General features: G+C 25.6%; 3 protein-coding genes across 3 annotated transcripts; 2 read left to right on the forward strand and 1 right to left on the reverse strand.

Annotated features, from left to right (window-relative positions):
* Positions 1–539: 539 nt before the first annotated feature.
* Positions 540–3874, reverse strand: Phum_PHUM372700 (uncharacterized protein; the record flags this gene model as incomplete). The annotated part of the gene is made up of 4 exons (XM_002428220.1): positions 540–691; positions 895–2620; positions 3449–3461; positions 3663–3874. The coding sequence occupies 4 exons, from the start codon at positions 3872–3874 to the stop codon at positions 540–542; spliced, it is 2103 nt and encodes a 700-aa protein (XP_002428265.1).
* A 3152-nt stretch (positions 3875–7026) lies between these two features.
* On the forward strand, positions 7027–12388 carry Phum_PHUM372710 (ubiquitin carboxyl-terminal hydrolase, putative; the record flags this gene model as incomplete). Its single annotated transcript, XM_002428221.1, has 18 exons — positions 7027–7090; positions 7203–7292; positions 7417–7692; positions 7782–8044; positions 8142–8327; positions 8404–8575; positions 8681–8873; positions 8978–9131; positions 9276–9473; positions 9929–10150; positions 10237–10531; positions 10674–10899; positions 11004–11171; positions 11251–11404; positions 11478–11614; positions 11722–11944; positions 12042–12113; positions 12200–12388. 18 exons carry the CDS (start codon positions 7027–7029, stop codon positions 12386–12388), a joined length of 3282 nt encoding a protein of 1093 aa, XP_002428266.1.
* Positions 12389–15924: 3536 nt separating this feature from the next.
* Phum_PHUM372720 (uncharacterized protein) lies at positions 15925–22273 on the forward strand (the record flags this gene model as incomplete). The annotated part of the gene is made up of 20 exons (XM_002428222.1): positions 15925–16500; positions 16602–16853; positions 16926–17132; positions 17253–17414; positions 17482–17677; positions 17815–17975; positions 18058–18231; positions 18314–18531; positions 18622–18821; positions 18943–19201; positions 19799–19948; positions 20105–20251; positions 20337–20476; positions 20584–20791; positions 20862–21160; positions 21246–21370; positions 21445–21568; positions 21689–21760; positions 21855–22119; positions 22201–22273. The coding sequence occupies 20 exons, from the start codon at positions 15925–15927 to the stop codon at positions 22271–22273; spliced, it is 4008 nt and encodes a 1335-aa protein (XP_002428267.1).
* Positions 22274–23165: the final 892 nt, after the last annotated feature.

Consider the following 23165-nt stretch of genomic DNA (forward strand, 5'->3'; position numbering starts at 1 on the left):
AAAAAAATAAAATAAAAGTTTTAAAAAAGAAAAAAAAAAAATTTTTATAATAATAATAATAATAATAAAATGAAAGAGAGTATTTTAATTAATATTTGTCTGTTTTTTTATATCTACTACATCTACTACTCTTACATTTGATCATATTTTAATCAATTATATATATATATATATATAAAAATAATGGCTCAAATTTTGTTCGTGCCAGATAATGTTCAATTGTCATATATATATATATAAAGTATTGAAAATTTTACAAGTATCACAAAATAGAGTAAGTGTGTAATAAGAAAATTCATTTTATATTTTTTTTAACACTTCTTAGAATTGACACGTTAAAAAAAAAAAAAATTAAGAGCATACTTTCCCCCCCCCCCATCAAACTCATACTGAAATTTTATTTTATTTTATTTTTTTTTTAGTAACTATTATTGTTGTAGAACAAATTTTTTTTTTTTTTTTGTAAAATAAGAAATCTATAATGGTTAATAATTACGAAAATTAAATAGATCAAGAGACGAATTTTTTGTTACTTACTTCTAAGACTCGTCGTCGTCATCCAAAGACGTCGAAACAAGATTAAGGGGAAGTTCACTCATGTCCATGTCATCCTCATCGCCATCCGATGCTTCTGCTGTTTGAATATGCGCGCTGTATGAAGCTGGAGGTCCAGGCGGATTTACCGTCGTCACTGTTAAACCCGCAGGTAGCATAGGTATAAAGTTTTTACCATTTTGATGATGTTTTGAATTTATTAAATGAGGTGGAGAATTGTGCGGCGATTGAATTTGAATGTTTTGATTTTTACCTTTAATTAAATTAATTTTTACAAATTGTGATAAAATTGTTTTAAATTTTTATAATTAGATTTAGAGAAAAAAAAAAAATACATACCTGAATTTGAATGAGTCTGCTGAGGTACTTGATTCGTATGCTGTAAACTTGCCAATAAAAGCTGAGGACTGATTTGTCTCCTTAATGCTGCTAGCATTTCGTCAGGGCCGTCCCCATTTGTGATAGAATTCGCCGATGACCTTCTCCTGCTTGGTTTTTCACCCTTAGCCCGTCGACGTCTCGTATGTATCGTATCTCTTCTCATATTCATCGGTCTGTTTACTCCGTGCAATTTAAAATATAATCCACAAGCATTACAGACCATTTCTCCCAATGCATTTCTTCTCCAAATGGTTGTCGTGCAAGTGCCACAATTTGTACAGCTCAAATCCGTTCGCTTTATATCCGATTTCGAGTCTTTAGCTTTCTTTATTAAATTAGGAAAATCGATGCGGGGAAAAGGATGAGAACTTTCCGTTGAAGGAATACCAAATTCCGGGATATGAATTTCCTCTCCGATTTCATCGTCTTCTCCAGCAATTTCATCATAATTTGTTGGAACCTTTCCATTTATTTCCTGTACAGTTTTCACCGGGTAACTCCTTTTCCTTTTATTATATATAGTCGACCCATTTTTAATTTCGTCATTCTTTTGAAAATTTGTACAATTGTTCAAAACGGAATTTTCAGTTCTATTGTTTTTACAAAAAATTAATTTTCTTAATAAATTACTAGCTTCTCCTTTTGGCGGTCCCAAGTATTGACTATTTATTGCTTGCAATACTTCAGCTGCTTCTCTTTCTCGTTCACCATAAATCCGGTTACCAAATTCATAATACTTTCCTTCTGGAGTGACTCTTACCACCGTGTTCTTTTTATCTCCTTCCGCATCGATACCCTCGTCGGCAATTACTAACTGACCTTCATCTTCAGAACTATCTTCATTTTCGTACAAATTATTTTCTTTCTTAATGTCTATATCATTACTCTCATTTTCAACTTTGCATTTGCTTTCGTTCAGTACAATCGTCACGGTGTTTCTCCTTGTATTATACAAATTCGTATCTATCAAACCGTTCTCATAAATGTCTTTGATTATTTCTTGCTTGACTTCTTTTTCTAAAGCATTTATTTCATTACTCAACCCTATATCAGATTCATTTGTTTTATTTTCTTCATTCTGTGAATATTTGGATGGCTCATTATTGCTACTTTTGTACACACCATTGCTACCGTTAAGTAGGCATTTTTCAAGTATTTTTAAACTGGAATCGTCTTTTGATAACTCTTTACTTTTATCATTAATTTTAACTTCTTCCTTATCACTTTCAATTTTAATTTCTTTAACAACATCAGATTCCAAATTATCAGACTTTGTGATTTTACCAACATTATTTGAATTTTCCAAAATAGAAACTAATGATTTTTTTTTAAGTTTTGTAGGCTCTAATATTGAATTTAATGTTATCGTATCCTTATCTTCTTCTTCGAAAAGATTTTTATTTATTGTTTCAAAATTTTTTTCCGATTCTTCTTTTAAAGGTTCCTGACTCAAGCAATTATCTTCTCCTGTTTCTGGCAAAACTGTAACTAAATCCTTGGTCGTTGGTAATTCGCATACATTTTCAGGATTAGCTTTCCCATTTTTCAGTTGGTCCATATATCCCAAATATTGCTTTAATATAACTTCTGATTTTCTTGAAACTTCACGAAAATCATGTAAAACATCTAATTTGTAGACACAGCGATGACATATAGATGGTGGTAGAGAATCACTTTTTGAAACCTAAAAAAATTATTTTACAAATTTTTAACACTTTATTTATCTAAATCATTGATTTTCTTGGATATGAGATGAATCACTATTATGAATAATCAAATTATTGTAAAGGTCAATCTAAATCAATTTTACTTAAATTCCAAAATCGATTAATAGTGAGTTTTTTTTTAAAAATTTTATACATTGTAATTACTCTAAATTATGTATTAATTATTTATTATTATTGAATAAACTAAATTAGCTTGTAATAAATTGTAAAAAAGATCACAAAAAAACATAAAAATAATACAAAATTATGATTGAAATAATTTGGAAATTTCGAATAAAATAAATAATAAAAATATTGACAACACGAAATTATAAGGCATGACTTAAATAATTATTTAAAAAAAAAAAATATCCTCGTTTCCTTTAAAATAAAATTTAACATTACAGTTTACATTAATATTAGACATCACATGTTAAGACATAAATAAATTAAAAAACATTAGACATCAATCTAATGTTAAATTTTAATATTACAATTTAATTTATAAAAGAACCTGAATAATAAATATAAAATTAAAATTGATTTCTGTCATAATATCTATTTTATAATAAATTATATATATCTCAACATTAAAAATTTTAAACAATTTAAAAAATAAATTTAAAAATTATTGCTAATTAAAAAAGGCTCAAATACCGTTGAATGCCACTATAAGTCCTACTATTTTTCGTTCAAGCTTAAATTAAATTATATTCAAATAATAAAAAATTATTATTTACTTGAATTTTCAAATTTTATGCAATGACTTTAATACGAAACAAAAAAACAAATGTAAATTAATAAACTTTATGAATTAAACTGAAAAAAAAAAATACACAAACTAAATAATTACTGTGGTGCAATAATCTTTTTAACATGCCAACAATTTAAATGATAAGTTCATTATCAAGGCAATCTTGACAAAGAATAAGCATATCAAGAGACGCCGTCGCCATATTGCCTAAGTCTTATCTCATCTATCACAACTTGTTTTGAACGCATTGTAATTGCAAATTTTACGTAGAATAAACAGCAATTCTGACTGACAGACTGGATTCAAACCCAACCATAAAATTTAAAGTTATTTCTCTTACCATTATTGAAAGACAAGTCATAATTTTAAATAGAAATTTGCGGGAAATGGCTTCTTCACCGAATAATGATAGCTTAACCCCGTCGCATGACAAACACAGCCTACATAACTCGTAAAATTTCGGCGGAACATTACTCATTATTAACAAAAATTAATGTAATGTAAATATTAAAAAAATATACTGCTTAATACTGACATCTATGCATGAACATTTAATACTTTTAAGTAATTATTAATTATCGAAAATTAATATTTTGTTATCAGTTACATACTACACTCTTTGTCATAAAACTTACTGCCATTTTATTATCACGATAACAAAGGACTTCCGGCTGCACAGAATTTTGTCGCCACTTTGTTAAAATTTACAATAAATTTTAATTCATTCTGTGCCCGGTTGGAATTTTTATATAAAGTAACCTCTGACTCGATGGTAAAAATTAATTTATTTAAAATTTTCATTCTGGTTTTTTCAAATTCAAAAAAGAAAATTAGCTGTCTTTATTAATAGATATGTTTTCGTAGGTATATTTATAACCCTGTCGAGAAAATTTTAATGTTATCAATCTAGGAACTATTAGTTTTGTTTTAAACTTGAGCATTTAATTTATTATTAAATATTTGCTTTTTAACATACATTAAAAATTATTAATTTTTTTTTTTTGATTACTCGTTGCATTTTTTCGTATATTTTGTATAGGGAAAATAAATTTGAACGCACAAAAATAGTTTAGAATAGGTTAACAACAAAATCTTAATAATGATTTAGTCAGCAAATTTGTTGTCAAGTTCATATAAAACGGAAATGCTAACTAGATGAATGCCTGCGCTGTCTTTAAAATATAATTGTAATTTTTAGTTATTGTTTTGGCTTTTAAATTAATAAATAAAAAATTAAAATTTTTTCCTTTTTTGAATATTGTGTTTTACCGCTTAAGTCTTTGCCGCCTGAATAATAATACTCAATATGAAGATGCGCTAGTCTGTTCTCTAGCGCCATCTTGTTTTTTGTTGTATGAAAAGTCATTTTTGTGCGTCCCATAATATAGGTTTTAAAATTTTTCAAAGACTGGGAACTTTGTAATAATCATTTAAATATATGGTTGGGCTGTTTCCCCTGGAAACAGGGGGTGTAGAAATCCGCAGACATTGGGCGCATCGCGAGCAAGCACGTTAAAGTGACCCTATCGGGTAAAAATTCTCGAGGTGCAGGCGATAAATCAGTGCGGTCACTTGAAGTGGTTAATAATTTTACTGCTATAACTAGATTTGAAAATATGAACCACATTAATGAACCAGATAGTCAGAACAACGATGTGGAAGAAATGGAAACTGATGGAGGTACGGTATATTTTATAGACTTCACTTATTATGGCAGCCATTTATTTATTTTTAACTAGCTTATGCAAGAAAATTTTAATTTCCACGCATTTTTTAATTATAAAAATAATCACATATTTTTTAATATCCCTAATTTACTAATGACTACATTACAAAAATTATTATTATTTATTTAATTTTAATTATATAAATATTTTGAATTTCTACCTTATTTTGCATTATCATTATGATTTATGAATAAACAGATAATCCTCGCCTTTATAATATTATAATAATAATTATTCAAGTTGAATTTACCAACATTAGCATATTGTTATTTATTTTATTATTCTATATTTTTCTACATTGAAAACCTTATGTGAGATTAAATAATATAATCTGAGTTTGCTAATTTCAACAAAATGATATAAAATAAATTCTTAAAAATGCCCAAGTCAAATATCACCATTTTACAAACATGTTTTAAATTTTACATTATCGAAAAATAACAGTCATATTATAATAGTTATTAATTTAAAAATATGTTGTAGCTTTAAAATTAGACATGATCTTTATTTTAATACAGATTTTAAAAATTTAACTTGTTCAATTATTGGCTTTTTGTTTTTTTATATTTATAATGATTAAGATGATTAAAAATTTTTTAACGAATCACATCAAAATTTTTAATTTATACAAAATTTATTCGAAAAGTTATTTAATTTGTTTTCTAACATATTTTATAATATTTTTTTATAGACTCAGACACCTATGAATATCCTGAACTCAGAAGGAGACGTAAGTTTCTCATTCCTTTTTCCTTTTTTCCAATTTTTAGTGAGTAAATTGAATATGTCAAAAATAGTTTATTATCATTATATAGAATAATAAAAAATTTTCCATAAGTCTGAGATAAGACTAAATTTTTTTTCACTAGTGGAAATTACATAAAATTCAATTCTCTTCATTCAAATCAATTTGTGTATAAGTAAAATGACTTATTTCCTTGATAAATTTTTGCAGCTTAACTTTTAATTATTGTATATAAAGTAGTAATAATTTATAGATAAAATAGATTTTTAATTTTTATCACTTATTTAAATATTATAAAACAATTTAAAATTTAAATAATAATAATAATTTTTATTTTATGTTACTCTCACACTTAAATTCTATATACATATTCTAATTATAGTTTAGTGTACTAAAAATATACGCTTTTAAATTTATAAAATAATTTTTATATTTATATATATATATTTAAAATGTATTTTTTTAATGCAAATTTTTACATAAATAATTTCTGTAGGTGTGGAGTAATGTTTAAGTTGATCGTCAAAATCTGTTAAAGGACGCTGTCGTAACAAATCCTGTTGAACTCCAACAGAAAGTTTTTTGGCGAATTATCAAATTTCTGTGTGGGCTTATGTTTAATAAAACAGTTTTTTTTTTATTTTCTTAAAGAAAATTCTTCTGCTTTACATTTGCGTATAATGTATTATGATTTTATAAAAAAAAAAAAATAAAAACGATTGTCGAATTTGAGTTTCTTAAACTTGCAGATAATTTGGTATGAGTTAATATGTCATTTTGAATTTATTTTCTTTATAATTTCAATGATATTCAAAAAAAATAGCCAGGTTCGGTCAGGTAAACATTTAATAATCAGACATTTAGAATGAATTGGAAATATGTTTTGTAGTAAACTTGATATTAAATTGTAAAAAATAAAATGTTTTCGTCTTTTGAATAACACGCCATAAAAAAAAAAAAAAAAAAAAAGCTAAATTAATTTTTTTGTCCGGTTATTCGGTTGTTATTCATTTTTACTTATTACTTGGTTACTAATTGAAATTTTTTTTTAAATTTCATTTCAATCTCCTAATTTTATTTCCGAATAAAAATTAAATTTTAATTTGTTAACGTTAACGTACCAGAAATTTTATCCTTTCAAACTTTCAAAATTCCATTATGAAATTAAAAATTGCTAAATATTTTTATTTTAAATTATATTTTTTTTGGGGTTCTTATAAAAGTAATGCTTATTTAAATTAAATAAAAAAATTTGAAAAGTAAAATTCCTGCATTTTTGTTCTTTTATTTATTTTTTTTTTTTTTTTAAGCTGAACTTTAATTTTTTTTAACAGAAAACACTATTTCTCTAGGCAATGAAGGTCCAGAACATCACATGAATGGAGAAGAGCAAGCCCAATATCAAGACGCGGAAATGGAGGAAGGTTAGTAGTATTGATAGTAATGGTTAAATGATGGTCATCAATCAATCACAATTTACTTTACATATAAAAATTATTTTTAATTTCTAATTTAGATTTTTTTTTAATAATTCACGTTCAATTTTAGATAATGCTAGATCTGAAGCTACTTTTCAACATAAAGTATACAATTTTAGTAGACTTCGCGAAAGTCAATTGTCAAAACCGTGTTACGTACGGAATTTACCATGGAAAATCATGATTATGCAACGTACGAGTCAAACTCAAGAAAGGCAGCCCCAAAGAGCTCTGGGATTTTTCTTACAGTGCAATGGAGAGAGTGAAAGTACAAGTTGGAGTTGTTATGCATCCGCTGAACTTAGATTGCTCTCTCAGAAAGAAGATGGCGAGCCTTTTTGCAGAAGTAATTGCCTTTACAATAATAAAGAAATTAACGAAAATGTATACACATACTTATATTTAATTATTTTGTTTGCTTGTTTTTTTTGCCAGAGATTTCACATTTATTTTATTGCAAGGAAAATGATTGGGGATTTAGCCACTTTTTAGCTTGGCAAGATGTTTTAGAACCTGAAAAAGGTTATATCAAAGATGATACGATCATTTTAGAAGTACACGTTAATGCTGATGCTCCTCACGGTGTTAGTTGGGACTCGAAAAAGCACACAGGTTTTGTAGGACTTAAAAACCAAGGAGCCACTTGTTATATGAATTCATTATTACAAACATTATATTTTACTAATCAACTCAGAAAGGTAAAATATTTTAATGCTCAAACGCATAAAAAAAATTAAAATTCAAAATTTATATTTATATTTATTGATGAATGCTTGTTTTCGACTTTAATTTTAGGCTGTGTATAAAATGCCAACTGAAAGCGACGATTCTGCGAAAAGTGTAGCATTAGCTCTTCAAAGAGTATTTTATGAATTACAATTTTCCGATAAGCCCGTGGGAACGAAAAAATTAACAAAATCTTTTGGCTGGGAAACTTTAGACTCTTTTATGCAACACGACGTTCAAGAATTTCTTCGTGTTGTAAGTTTTGTTTTGATGAAAAAAATTTTTTTTTCGTTTGTTTTTTCTTTCTTTAAGTATTTAAAATTTTTTTTAGTTGTTGGACAAGTTAGAAAGTAAAATGAAAGGCACTTGCGTTGAAGGAACAGTGCCAAAATTGTTTGAAGGAAAAATGGTTTCCTTTATTAAATGTAAATTAGTAAATTATACTTCTACTAGGGTTGAAACATTTTACGACATACAATTAAATGTAAAGGGCAATAAAAATAGTTAGTATTTTAAAAAAAAAAACATTTTTTTTTAATTACATTTTTTTTTTTTATAATTCAGTGCAAGAATTAAAAACTCGACATTTTTGTTTTTTTTTTACACAGTTGACGAATCATTCCGGGACTACGTAACAACGGTAACACTCGATGGTGATAATAAATACGATGCAGGAGAATATGGCTTGCAAGATGCTGAAAAGGGTGTTATATTTGCGTCATTTCCACCCGTCCTACATTTACATTTGATGAGATTTCAATATGATCCTGTAACTGATTGTTCAGTTAAATTTAATGATAGGTGAGTTTTATTTTTTTAAAATTAATCATATATCGGTAAATATTTTTTATACTTATATTTAATAATTAAAACGTTGGGAAATTTTTTTTTTTTTTTTTTATTAGATTTGAATTTTATGAAAAAATCAACTTGGATCAGTATTTACAAAATCAAGAAAGCACGCGTGCCGATTATATTTTGCATGCCGTACTTGTACATAGCGGTGACAACCACGGTGGTCATTATGTAGTATTTATTAATCCAAAGGGAGATGGACGCGTAAGTATATTAATTCGTTTCTAGTAACATCTAGTAAAGCCTTTTAATTCTATAATTTTGAAATGAATTGAGAATTGAAAGCAAATAATTACCGTTGGAAAACAAATTGATTAATAAGGGAAAATACCATTTATTTGATTTCAGTGGTGCAAATTCGATGATGATGTCGTATCAAGGTGTTCCAAACAAGAAGCAATAGATTCAAATTTTGGTGGCCACGCTGAAGATGAAATGAGCCTTACAATTAAACATTGTACTAATGCCTACATGCTTGTTTACATTCGTGACTCTGAATTGAAAAATGTTTTACAACCGGTCAACGAAGAAGATATCCCTCAAGAGGTAAAAAACAATGAATTTTTATAAATTTTGCCTCGGAACTCAACTGGACTTGAATTTTTTTTTTTTTTTTTTCATGTACAATTAGAATACTGATTTATTTACTGATTTGTCGCTTTAAAATTTTTTTGAAATTAATTTTAATAAAATTTATAATTTAAAATCTGATTATTATTTTTTAAGTATTATTATTTAAGTAGTTATAGGTCAACTTATTTAAAAAAAAAAAAAATAAATAAATAAATAAATAAATTGAAATATGATAACGTATAAAAAAGTGAAATCAAATTAAACAATGTTGTAATTTTTGTTGATTTACAATTAATTATTATTTAAAAACATAATTTAAAGAATTTTTATTTTATTAATATATATATATATATATATATTTGTATTTTGGAAAGGCAAACTTTCATTGAATTTTTGATAATTAAAAAAAAATAAAAAAAAAATTTCAGCTCACTGATAGACTGCAAGAAGAAAAACGTTTGGAGCAATTTAGGCGTAAAGAAAGAAATGAAGCTCATCTTTATATGCAAGTAAATGTTATTTTAGAAGAAGAATTTCAGGGGCATCAGGGTAACGATCTTTTCGATCCCGATAAAGCTCATTTTAGGCAATTTAGAGTGCGAAAACAAACGACGGTGCAAGAATTGATGCAAATGTTCTCTGAAACTTTTGTATGTTTTTTTTTTTTAATATTTTAACTCATCACTTTTCCTTTTTGTATATGTTTTAAAATTATAAATTATTTTTTATATTTCAGAATTGCCCTCAAGAGCAAATGAGACCTTGGCCGTTTGGTTTTAGGTCAAACTCAACTCGTCGGCCAACACTTTTAGATTTGGAAACGGAACTTAACAAAACCGTTTTAGATGTTGCTGAAAATCAAAATCCTTTCACCGTTTTCTTGGAAATGGTGCCTCCCGATTCAGGTTTAACGGCATTGCCTCATTTCGATAGAGATTCTGATGTATTACTTTTCTTTAAATTATACGATCCCAAGAATAAAAAAATTCATTATTGCGGGCATCATTACATGCCAGTGTCGGCAAAAGTTCGTAAGTAACTTTAATATTGAATCGTGACATTTTTTTAACCTTTGCACAAAAAAAAAAAAAAAAACTTTGCGAGTTGTAATGGAATTACAAGATTAGAAATAACATAAAATTTTTTTTTTTTTTTTGTTAAATTTAATTATAGAGCATTTGGTGCCACTTTTAAATGAACGAGCTGGTTTTCCGCCGGACACTGAATTAGCATTATATGAAGAAATTAAACCCTGTCTAATAGAGAGAATTGAAAATATAAATGAACCTTTAGAAAAAGTTTTAGAAGAATTAATGGATGGAGATATAATAGTTTTTCAAAAAGATGAAAGGCTCGATGAAAACTCATATGAATTACCATATTGCAAAGATTATTTCGAGTAAGTTTTATACGTAAATACTTGACCTTGAATTCGCATTAAACTCTAGAAAAGATGTAGAATTTAAAAACAAAAAAATTTTTTTTTTTCCCCTCCCTCTTTAGAGACCTATTTCATCGCATAGAAGTTACATTTTGCAATAAATCAATTTCTACCGATCCTGGATTTACGATGGATTTGTCGCAACGCATGACATACAATCAAATAGCAAGGGCAGTTGCTCAACGTTTGAACACTGATCCTTCACTATTACAATTTTTTAAAAGTCAAAGGTTAGTAATTTAAAAAAGGAATTATTTTAAAAAAATGTTTTTTCAAATCGTAAATAATAAAATTTTTTTTTTTTTAAAGTTTTAAAGATAGTCCAGGTCATCCTTTGAGATGTAGTTTTGATGGAACTTTAAAAGATCTCCTCGCGTATTCAAAACCAAAAGGTCCTAGAAAAATATTTTACCAACACTTAAGTATGCCTATAGATGAATTGGAAAATAAAAAACAATTTAAGGCAAGTTTTTATTTATTTATTTATTTTAATGTTTTTTTTTTTTTTTTAATTTAATTTATTTTTATTTTTTTAGTGTATTTGGGTAGGTGCTAATCTTAAAGAAGAAAAAGAATTGATGCTTTATCCAAACAAAAGAGGTCTTGTCTCAGATTTATTAGAAGAAGCCAAGAAACAAGTAGAATTATCACCTGATGGCTCTGGAAAACTTAGGTACCATCTTAAGACCTTATAAGGATGATTTTACCGAAAAAAAAAAAATCTTGATTTAATCCATTATTCAATTTTAATTAAAAAAATTTTTTTTTTTTCATTAACAGGATATTTGAATTGCAATCTTCTAAGATAGGTCCAACGTTAAGAGAAGAAGTTGGTTTAGATACATTAAATCAACCGGGAGCTTCGATGAAAGTTTACAGGATAGAAGAAATCCCAAAGGATGAAGTTGAGTTACAAGAGGATGAAATGTTGCTTCCCGTGGCTCACTTTCAGAAAGAAATGTATGCAACGTTTGGCATTCCATTCTTTTTAAAAATTAAAAACGTGAGTGTTTGAGTAAATAAATAATACCAAAAAAAATATAAAAAATAATTACGTAAATTATTTTATTTAAAGGCGTACATTTTTCTCTTTATTTCAGGGTGAACCTTTTTCAAAAGTCAAAGATAGAATATTCAAAAAACTAGATATTCAAGAAAAAGAATTTGAAAAAGTAAGCGAATTATCACCTGTGTCACTTATGTCGGTCATAAAAAATTGTCTAAACGTTTATTTATTTATTTATTTATTTAATTTCAGTTCAAATTCGCCATAGTAACTTCAAGAATAAGATTTATAGGAGAAGAATCAGACATTGTAATGAATATACAAGAATTAAAAGGCAGTTCCTCCAACGTAAAACCTTGGCTAGGGTTAGAACACGTGAATAAAGCTCCGAAGAGATCGAGATTCAATTATCTTGAAAAAGCTATTAAAATTTACAATTAACCCTTTTTTTTTTTTTTTTTTTTTTTTTTTTTTTTTTTTTTTAATTTTTTAAAAATTATTGTCATTATTATTATTATTATTATTATTATTATTATTTTTATCATCGCCATTGGTAAGTTATTAAGAGTTCTGTTTGAAAGTTGAAAACGAAAAAAAAAAAAAAACAAAAAAAAAAAAAAAAAAAAAAAACATGATCAAAATAAACCAAAAAAAAATAAAAATAAATAAATGAATAGATAAAAAAAAAAAAAAAATAATAATATTATCACGAATATAAAAATTTCGCCGGGTGAATAAATATAAGTTAAGAAAAATAATAAAAAAAATGATTCAATACGACGAATATTATTTTGATTTCCCGGTGTACAATTTGTGATTATATATATATTTATATATAATCATTTGTGTATGTGTATATACACACACACGTGCATAAAATACAACACAGTTTTTCTCTCTCTCTCTCTCTCTCTCTCTTTCTCCCCTCAAGAAAACATATATATATATATATATATATATATATATCTTATTAGGGAAAAATAAAAAGTTTCTGCTTTTTTTTTTTTTTTGCAAAAAAAAAAAAGTCTGTTTTTAAATAATAATTAGTTTAACACGTTGTTGTTTATTATTATTATTTTTTATTCGCGTTAAATAACAAAAATAGGTTTTCATATAAGGATTTTTATTTAATAATTTTTAATATTACATAATAATTCCTTTTAAATCTTTTTTTTTTTTTATATATATTATTGGATTTTTTGATTTCTTACCGTGGATTAATAAGATTATATAATAATAATATGAGAAGACAAAAAAAAACAAAAAAAACAAATTAATTTTTCTTTTAACTTAAATATAAGTTTACTGAGTGTGAATTAATTTACTACTACTATATTATTATTATTTTTTAAAAAAAGGTTATGCCTTTTCGTTGATTCAAAAAAAAAAAAAAAAAAAAAAGGCTGATTGATTGGCATTTTGACGTCGATTTAAATAAAAATGAAAAATGAAAAAGGTTGTTGTTGTTGTTGTATTTATGGCTTTTTTTTTTAAAAATGCGCAAATAATTATTATTATTATTATTATTATTAATAAATAATGTAATTTTAACGATTTATAAAAAAAAAAAAAAAAAATTTATATTGTGTAATTTTATATAATACTACATAATTTAAAAATGAAATTGAAGTGATAATAATAATAATAATAATAATAATAAGGTAATCAATTGATTTTTTTTTTGTTTTTTTTTTTTTAATTTGAAAAATGAGGGAAAAATAATAATAATGATATTTATATTTTCCGGAATTTGTTAATAGAAGAGGAAAACAGAAAAAAAGGGAAAAGCATAAATTCAATTCGCATATTAGAAAATAATAATAATAATAATAATTTCTAAGTTTTCTTTTTTTTTTTTAAATAATTTTAATTGTTTTTAAATCTAGTTTTAAAAAAAAAATAATAATAAAAATTTAAAATAATTAATCGAGATGCTATTTATTAAAATATATATATACATAAGTATAAAAAAAAAACATATACATTGATGATAATAACATACATAAATTTTCTTGCCATAAAAAAAAAAAAAAAAAAATGTCTTCAAAATTTATTATTTTCATTTGGATTGTTGTGTGATATAAGTGCCCTTTAAGAGAAAAAAAAAAGAAAAAATTCAATTAATATAAAAAACCGCCATTTTGTTTTTTTTTTAAGGTTTCTTTTTTTTTTTTTTGTTTGTTTGGTTTATGGTAATGAAAGAAACATAAGATATTTAATTAAATTTATAATTTTAATTAATATTATTTTGAAATAATAACCAATATTGTGGCTTTTATTATTTATTAAACGGGTTTTTATATATATTTAACAATTGCACTGCATTAAAAAAAAATGTTAATTAATTTTACATGAATTAAATAAAAAAAATTAATTATTAATATTAATAATAATAATAATAATTAAAATTAGACATTTAAGAAAATGATTTATTATTAAAAAATGAAAGAGTTTTTGTCTTTAAAAAAAAAAAAAACAAAAAACACCAAAGATATGATGATAATTTAATTAATCCTAATATTAATACATGAATTACATACGTTTACGCACAAACACACACACACACACGCACTTATTACGAATTATGTTTATGAATATAAACATATTTTTTTTTTGGTTTTCTATGTTTAAAATGAACGAAACGATTGATTTATTTATTATCATTTTATAATCCCCTGATAACAATTTAAATATTAGCATGCATTTCATACTTATTGTTAGTTATTTAAATTTATATTTTTTTTTAATAATGATAATTATTAATTTTTTTTTTTTAATAATATAGTGTGTGCACATGTATCAACGTATGTACATGTACCTAGATATATATATATATATTTAAAAATTGTTAAATATTGGTGCTAAAGGTTTTGTCTTCGTTTTATTGTTACCTTCGCAGATACCTCCTTCGAACATGATTCAAACTACTACAGATTTGGTTCTTCCTTGGTGTGTCTGAATAGCCTCCAACATCAACATTGATACAAGGGAGGAGAACTCTTAATGACTTATATAAATGATAAAAAAGATTTTAGGAAAAAAGTAAAAAAATGTTTATGAAATTTAGTAGCAATTTTTTTAAATTTTTTTTTCATTCTAATGTTTGGTTGATTATTATTATTATTATTTTGCTTATAAAATTTTAACGATCTGGTATATATTTTTATTATGAATATTTTTCAATGGAAAAAAAAATGATAAAAATTGATAAACTAATAGAAAGTTTTAATATAATAAATGAAATAATTATTTAATGAAATTTTTGCCTCAATAACATTTAAATATATATATTTAATTGATTGTAGATTTTTCCCTTTTTTTTAACAATAAAATTTTACAATAAATTTTGTCTTATATAGATAAAAATGTGATTTATTTATTTTTTCAACCGATAATATTCTATTTTAAACAAAAAAAATTAAAAAAAAAAAAAAAATTTTTTTTTTAAATTATTCAGGGAAATTTTTTTGTCAAGGATGGAGTTTTTTTAATTTGAAATGGGTGAAAAAGATTTTTTAAAAATTAATTTATTATTAAATTATTAATTTTATTAGTAATTTAATGACTTATTTAAATTTCCTTCATGAAATTATTTAAATTTTTTTTTTTGAGAAAATAAATACTGGGATTGTATATAATTTATATATGCGTTTTCATTTTTATAATTTATCGCGTAAATTGTTTCAAAACGTCAAATCACGTGATTTTTAATAATAAAAAAAATGTTTGTTTTTTTCCGTTTGTTAAAGTATTATTAAATTTTCGTTATTATAAAATTAATTTTCAAGATGTGAATAATTTAATTTTTAATTTTATTTTTATTTAAATTTAATCAATTGCGAAAAAGGTGTTGAATCGTATAAATAAATATATAAAAAAAAAAAAAAAAAATTTCTTTTTTCGTAATGAAAGGCTTTAAGATTATTTTTTGTATACTTTTTTATTATTATTAGTAATCTTTTACTTTTTCAATAGTTATGGTATGTAATGATATAATAGGTTTAACTACTAATGAAGCCCTCGGTCGCTTACACAGCGATTTCGAGTTGGTTTTAAAGGAAACTATAGATAAAAGAGGATATTTAAAAAAAAAAAATTCTTGGATATATGATACTTTACATCATGGTAGTCAAAATACAACTATTTGTTGGACTTCCATCACTTTGTTATTGATCAGCATACTTTCTCTTGGGATTGCTTACAATTCTGGTTCTTGCAAAACCTATAATACTTCACCATTAGATATTTTAATTATTTTTTTTCTTACACTTTTAAATTTGAGTGTAGTCGGATGGGACAATAATTTAAGGCATCAAGAAATTTTGACTCGAGCTTATCAAATATTAGAAAATTTAGAAAAAAGCAGAGAATTAGTTAATTGGAGTCCTTTAAATTATCCTCATTTATGTACTCCAGCTTCACCTTGTATAACATTACAATGGACCTACAGAGATGGAGAAATTGTAAATTTACCTTGGGCTCTCCTCGTCAGAGGAGATGTTATAATAATAAGGCCAGGACAAACTTCTCCTGGTTTTTGTACACCATTTGATGTAAGTCAAAAGTGACAATAAAAAGATAACTATCTATTTAAGGAATAATATTTAATTAATTGTTGTTTAATAATAATAATAATTTTGCCATTTATTTTTAGGATAAAAACAGTCCTGTCCTTCATGCACATGAAATCTATAGTCCTGCCATATCAACAAATGAAATGTTTACAGTACCCTCAGCCAGAATTCCTTTACAAAACAAAAAATATATTCTTGAAGAAACTCCATATTTAAGAAATTTAAAAGTTGTCTTAGATCAATCACTTTTTAAACCAATTTCCTACCATAATAAGGAAAGACATTTATTAATGATTAAATGCATTGAACAAACTGCAGTTCCAATTCTAATGGTATTTTTTTATTGAAATGCTTTTTTTACTATCGTGAATTAATTACCGTTATTGATGAAAAATATTTTCTAGGTTTTAACTATTATATGTAATCTTACAAGATATTTTTATTTATTTGAATGGTTTGGAAAAGGTGACATTAGTGAAATGATTTTTATTCAACCTATATCAGTTGTGCTTCCCCTGCTACCTTTAATATTTCCAGTATTTTGGTTCTTTTTAAACGCTTATGGGATGACCAGGATTCGAGCAATTTTACAACAATCAGCTCCCACACAAGTAAGAAGAGATTAGTTGAATTGACAATTATTTTATTTTATTTTAAATTTATATATATATATATATATATATATTTGAATTTTAAATAGTTAAATTATGCTTGATCTTTTTAACATTTAGAATTTAGACCCATTTGAAGATACTGACATCGGAGAAAGCAAACAGCCAGTTTATAAATTTCGTTTTAACGATTTAAAAAAATATTTTTATGAAGTTTTAATTGGAAAAGGACCATATCTGACTAGATCTGTGAATATTCTTCATGTTCTTGGATCAGTGACAGTAAGCTAAAAAAATTTAATACATAATATAATTCTTTTTAGTTAAAGCTTTGTTTTCTCTTTCAAAGGCCCTTTGCTGTGTAGATAAAAAGGGAATTTTATCTTGGCCAAATCCTACAGCTGAAAAAGTTTTCTTTTTGAGAAACTCTAATAAAACAAAATCTTTAGAAAGTCTGAATTCTACTCCACAAAAAGCTTCTGTGCAATGCTTACAAACTCATAATGATTCGAATGAAAGCATTCCTCCTAAACCTTTTTTAAAAGGTAATTTTCCAATGTCAATTCTGCTAACGACACTCAAAAATTTCATTATATAATATTTTACATTGTATATATGATGCTCATAATGTTAACTCTTTTTATTTTTTGTTATAAAATATAATAATTTAATAATTTTTCAGAAACAACATCTCAAACCACAGCCGAAGTGTTAGATTTGACTCATGATCATTCTACGTCTTTTAGGTTACAGTTTGATGATCCATCTTGGAAGCAATTTTTAAGTTCTTTAAAGCCTTTAGGTTTAGCTATTTTATTAAATACCTGCAACATGGCCACTCAGGTTATTATTAAATATTAATTTTGTCTATTGAAAATTTTTTTAAATACTATCAATTTAAACTTTTATTTATTTATTTTTAAAGGAACATTATGCTCAGTTTTATTCTCATATAACTTGTGAAGCTATTCATAATGAAGATTTAGTACCCGTAACAAACAGACGATGTCTTTGTGAATTAGCTAAGCAAATCGGTTTTATCGATCAAGCTCAAGACATATTCCATTTAGAAGAACAATTGTGTACTTTTAAACATGTGGTTCGTTAATAATTTCTTCAATCCACTTGTTTTTTTTTTTTTTTTTTTTTTAAACTATCTATCTATAAAAAAACTTTTCCAGCAAACGGATTCTGTCAGAAGAGATATAAAGTTTGCAAGACAGCTTTCAATTTCTACAAAATTAAAATTTCCTTTCCCTCATATGATGGCGACTGTGGTGAGAGAAAAAAAGTCTGGATGTTTGCAATTAATGAGTCAAGGTACGGCAGAAGTTATTTTAGATTCTTGCGTCGAATATTGGGATGGACACGATTTGTATCCTTTAACTCCAGCCGATCGGTAAATTTTTGTGGAGCACATTTTGAATTAAAATTAAAATTTTATTTTTCTTACATTTTGACACTTTGTTAAATTTTTTTTTTTTTCCAGAAAAAAAATTTTAGATTTTTACCAAAGATCCAGTCTTACTGCTTATTGTACAGCTTTTGCTTATCGTCCGTTATCTAAACGTGTCTGTTCGAAATTATCTCAAGTATACTTGGAGCTTCCCGTAGACAGCAAACACCTTTATTTGCCGTACAGAAGTCCAACTCCGATTGCAGCCAGTGTTATGGATAGTAAGTGGAAAGGTGTATTGGCTCAATATCATTCAACAGGTATTAAAACGAATAAGAAATGTTATTTATTAAAAAAAGAGTTGAAATAATTAAAAGGAAATTTTTTTTTTTTTAGACTCTCTTTTAAATATAGACGTTAAAGAAGAAGAGGAAACATCTGACGTGGAAGGTTGTTTCGAACTTCAATGCAATCAAATTTTTATTGGAATGGTCACGATGCAATATCAAGCTCAAATTGACATTGTACAGTTGATTGAACAATTGGAAAGAGCTTGCATACGTTTTGTACATTTCAGTAAAGAAAACGAATTAAGGTCTAGGGTTTTTTCGGAAAAAATGGGATTGGAAAGCGGTTGGAACTGTCATATATCATTATTGAGTGAAAGAAACAGGTAAAAAAAAGTAATTTTAATTTTAATTTTCAACTTTTTTTTTTTTTTTTTTTTTTGTACATAACAAAACTTTAAAGAATGCTTTGTAGAATTCTTTCAAAAGCATGATGTTAAATACTACATGTCTTTTTTTCTGTAATAGATATTTACAACTAAAACAATTCTATTTATCTCTTTCTGTTTTTTTTTTTTGTCAAATTATAACATCAGGGTTTCTTAATACTAATATACACATTTAAAACCTTTTAGATAAATAAGTAAAAATAACTAACAGTTTAACCACATTTTCATTCTTTCTTTTGGGTTATGTGTAAAAAAAATTAAATTAGATGTCCATATTAACCTAGTGATAGATTTAACCTTACCAAAAAATTAAATTTTCTTATGTGTTTTGTTTAAATTAACCAATAATTATACCTGATTTTTAAGCCAAAGCGAATTTCTAGTTTAAGGGTTAATAAATTTATAAAAAATTTTAAAAAAAAAAATAGTTGCTTGTTTTTGCTTGATTGTTTTGAACGTTTTTGTATTATTGTCTTTGGTTATTTTGGCGTTGAAAAAAAAAAAAAAACAAAAAAAAAACAAAAAAAAAACCAGATCAGAAAGCGGACAATCAGATTCCTGGGTCAATTTATCATTACCTCGACGTTCACGATTATCCTCGCCAATATCATTCGCGCCAAATTCTCAGGGTAAAATACAATATCCTTTAATCGACCAAGAAGTACAGGAAACAAATGCTTTTCGGTATGTGCAAAATTAATATTGTTGTTTTTGTTTTTGTTTTTGTCGTTGCTTAAAATTGATTGATTTAAAAAAAAAAAAAAAGAAAAAAAAAAAATTATAAATTTAATTTTTAGGGTATTTTTTTTTTCATAATTGGCTACTTGAAATTTATTTCAGTACCAATTTGGCATCATCTCGAGCCATGAGTTTTTCTGCTCCCAGCGCCATTAATACGGATCTTTCGACCGTTAAATTTGACGGCGGTGAAACGGATAATTACGCAATGGCGGCGGATGACGGTGACGATCCGAAATTTCATAAGAGGTGAATTTTTTTTTTATTATTTTCGCGGTTTCAGTTTTGTTTCATGGAAATTTTATTTATTTATTTATTATTTTGGGCGAAATAGAGAAAAGCGAGCATCCGAAGATAGTGTATTAGTACAAAGTGGTGAATATAATTCCCAACCTGAACCTTGGAGATCTTTAAGTTGTTTAACGGATTCAACTGATCAAAGCGTGCCTGTAAACTTTGATATTTGGAATAGAGGTAATGTTAAGTAATAATTTTTATTGGTTTATTTATTTATTTATTTAAAAAAAAAAAAATGGGAGAACTAGTTTTTTTTAACATTATCAATAATACCTTTTTTAAAGCAAAACTTCCAAGGGGTGTTGACAACATTAGACCACATTTGGATTTAATTGATAATGTTCCACTTCTTGTTTCCTTATTCACCGACTGTACTCCGGCAGTTACTAAAGAAATGCTTCACATAATGCAAGACTACGGAGAAGTCGTTTGCGTTATGGGAAGTTCTGCAAACAGCGAAAACATTGGGATTTTTATGCAAGCGGATGCAAGGTTGAATTACTTAAATTTAAATTAAACATGGTGAAAAATTTCAATGTTACAACGTGCCATTATTTTTCAGCATTGCTGTGGAACCACTTTATCCTCAAGTTTGTCAAAAAATCCCTGCATTTTCAGCCACCACTACAACTCCTTCCGGTCCTTCTCCCATTGAATTAAGCCGTACGTTAAATTCGATAGCATGCGCTGTGAGTCTGAGAAGAGAAGATCCTTTTAGCATGTACCATTTAATAATGGAAGCTCGTCATTATACTCAATGTTTAATGAATTGTTTGCAATTTTGGGTTTGCGCTGCTGTTTCACTTAGTCTCCTACAATTTTTAGCCGTTCTTTTTATGTTGCCTCCACTTTTTTCTATTCGTAAGTTTGTATTTGTTTGTACTGGTTAAGTAAGTGTCAATAATAGTTTTTTAATTTTTTTTTTTTTTTTTTTTTTTTTTTTTAGATCAAATTTTATTCATTAGTTGTGCTTTGATTCCCATTTTATCTGTGTCACTTGTTGCTCTACCAACTAATTCACAGGTTATGCAAAAAGCAACGGGAAAAAATCAGTGTAAAATCGACGTTGAGGTTTGTTTGTTTGTTTGTTTTTTCTTAATTACATAAAACCTAAATAAATATAAAACGTGTAGAATTGATTGCAGGTATCAATATTCGTTTTGTGGTGTTACGGATCGAAAATTTTACCCAGCGTATTTATCATAATAATTTTATACTCTTCAACAATGGCTTGCTTTTGCAACGAAATATCCAAAACGACCGCGGATGGTAGTTGCACTTTAATATATCCGAATGCAAACATGACAAAGATTTTTCTAGATTCTCTAAACAAAGTTCAAAATTCAAGTTCGGTGTATCAAACGGAAATTCTTCCTTCCTGTTGGAAAGGATGGAATTATTATCAATTTACTCTTATATCGGTTCAACACCTTTGCGCGTTTTCATTCGTTTTACACGTGGGTTAGTCGAATTTGATATTTTTTTATACCGAAATGTTTTTTTTTTTTTTTTTTTTTTTCCGTTTTATTTTATTAATTAAAATATGTTTTATTAGCGGCGACGTCGTCAAGTTTCGTTCATAGAGAATGTTCGATTTGGCAAAAGCTTCCGACGAGTAATTGTTTTTGGCTTTTTTCCGTTCTCACGGTTGTTTTACTTCAAGGAATATTTTCCAGTATAGAATTATCAAATGCTTCCTCTAACGTACCTCCGACCGAACAAAATCGTTTTTCGCTACCCTGGTTCATTGTTGCCATCGTGATACTCTCTCCTTTTCTAGTATTTTTCATAAACGAATGCGTCAAATGGCAAGAAATAAAGTACGTTAATGTAAAATAAATTTTAGTTATACGTTTCGAACGTGTTAATAAAATAATTAATTAATTATTTTTTATTTTTAGAGTAAATAAAAGATTTCAACGTCGAAAACGTCTCGATTTCGGTACTAAATTAGGTATGAATTCTCCGTTTTAAAAATGAATTTTTTAATACAGTGTCGTCACAATCCAAAAACAAAAAAATTATATTAAAAATAAATGAATTTTTCTAGAATAATAATAATATATTGTCTTAGTCTCAAATACGTGATTATTTATTAAAAAAAAAAATAAATAAATTTTACTTACGAACATGACAAAAAAAAAAATTTAAATTTTTGTTTCCTCAATCTTTTAATGGGATTTTAAAATAAATTTAATTTTAAATAATTGACAAAAAATTTTAATAAATCAATTTTTATAAATATTACAACAACTATTTAACAACAAAGCATTATTTTTCTTAAAAAAAAAACAAAAAAAACAAAAAACAAAAGAAAATCAAATTGCAAAAAAAAAAAAAAAAATTTATTCATTTTAATAATAATAATAATAATATAATGATTGAATTATATGTATATTTATATATAGATTAAATTTTTACATTATTGAAAAAATTTTATATTTAATACACACAGTCATAATAATATAAAAATAAAAACAAATTATTGTGGCAAACTAAAGGCCCCCTAAATATATTGCCCAATAATAATAATAATAATAATAATAGGTTATCAAAATTTTTTTTTTTAACTAAAAAAAAAAAAAAACGAGCAAAAAAATAATTTAAACAACTATTTACTCTAAAAAAAAAAAAAATTGATGAAAATATACAACCTCATTTGTAAAAATTAATTTCTAACAACTAATTATTATTATTAATATTTATTAACAACTAATTAATAATTATTTGCCAAATGTTTATTTTCGGGTAGAAATATTATTAAAAAAAAAAAAAAATATTATTATTATTCTACGTAAGGGATTTATTTCGCTTTTTAAACGTCTTAAAAAATTATTTTAAGTAAATAACAAACTAAAAAAAAAAA

Source organism: Pediculus humanus, genomic scaffold (assembly GCF_000006295.1).
Source record: "Pediculus humanus corporis 1103172107807 genomic scaffold, whole genome shotgun sequence".
Taxonomy (NCBI): domain Eukaryota; kingdom Metazoa; phylum Arthropoda; class Insecta; order Psocodea; family Pediculidae; genus Pediculus; species Pediculus humanus.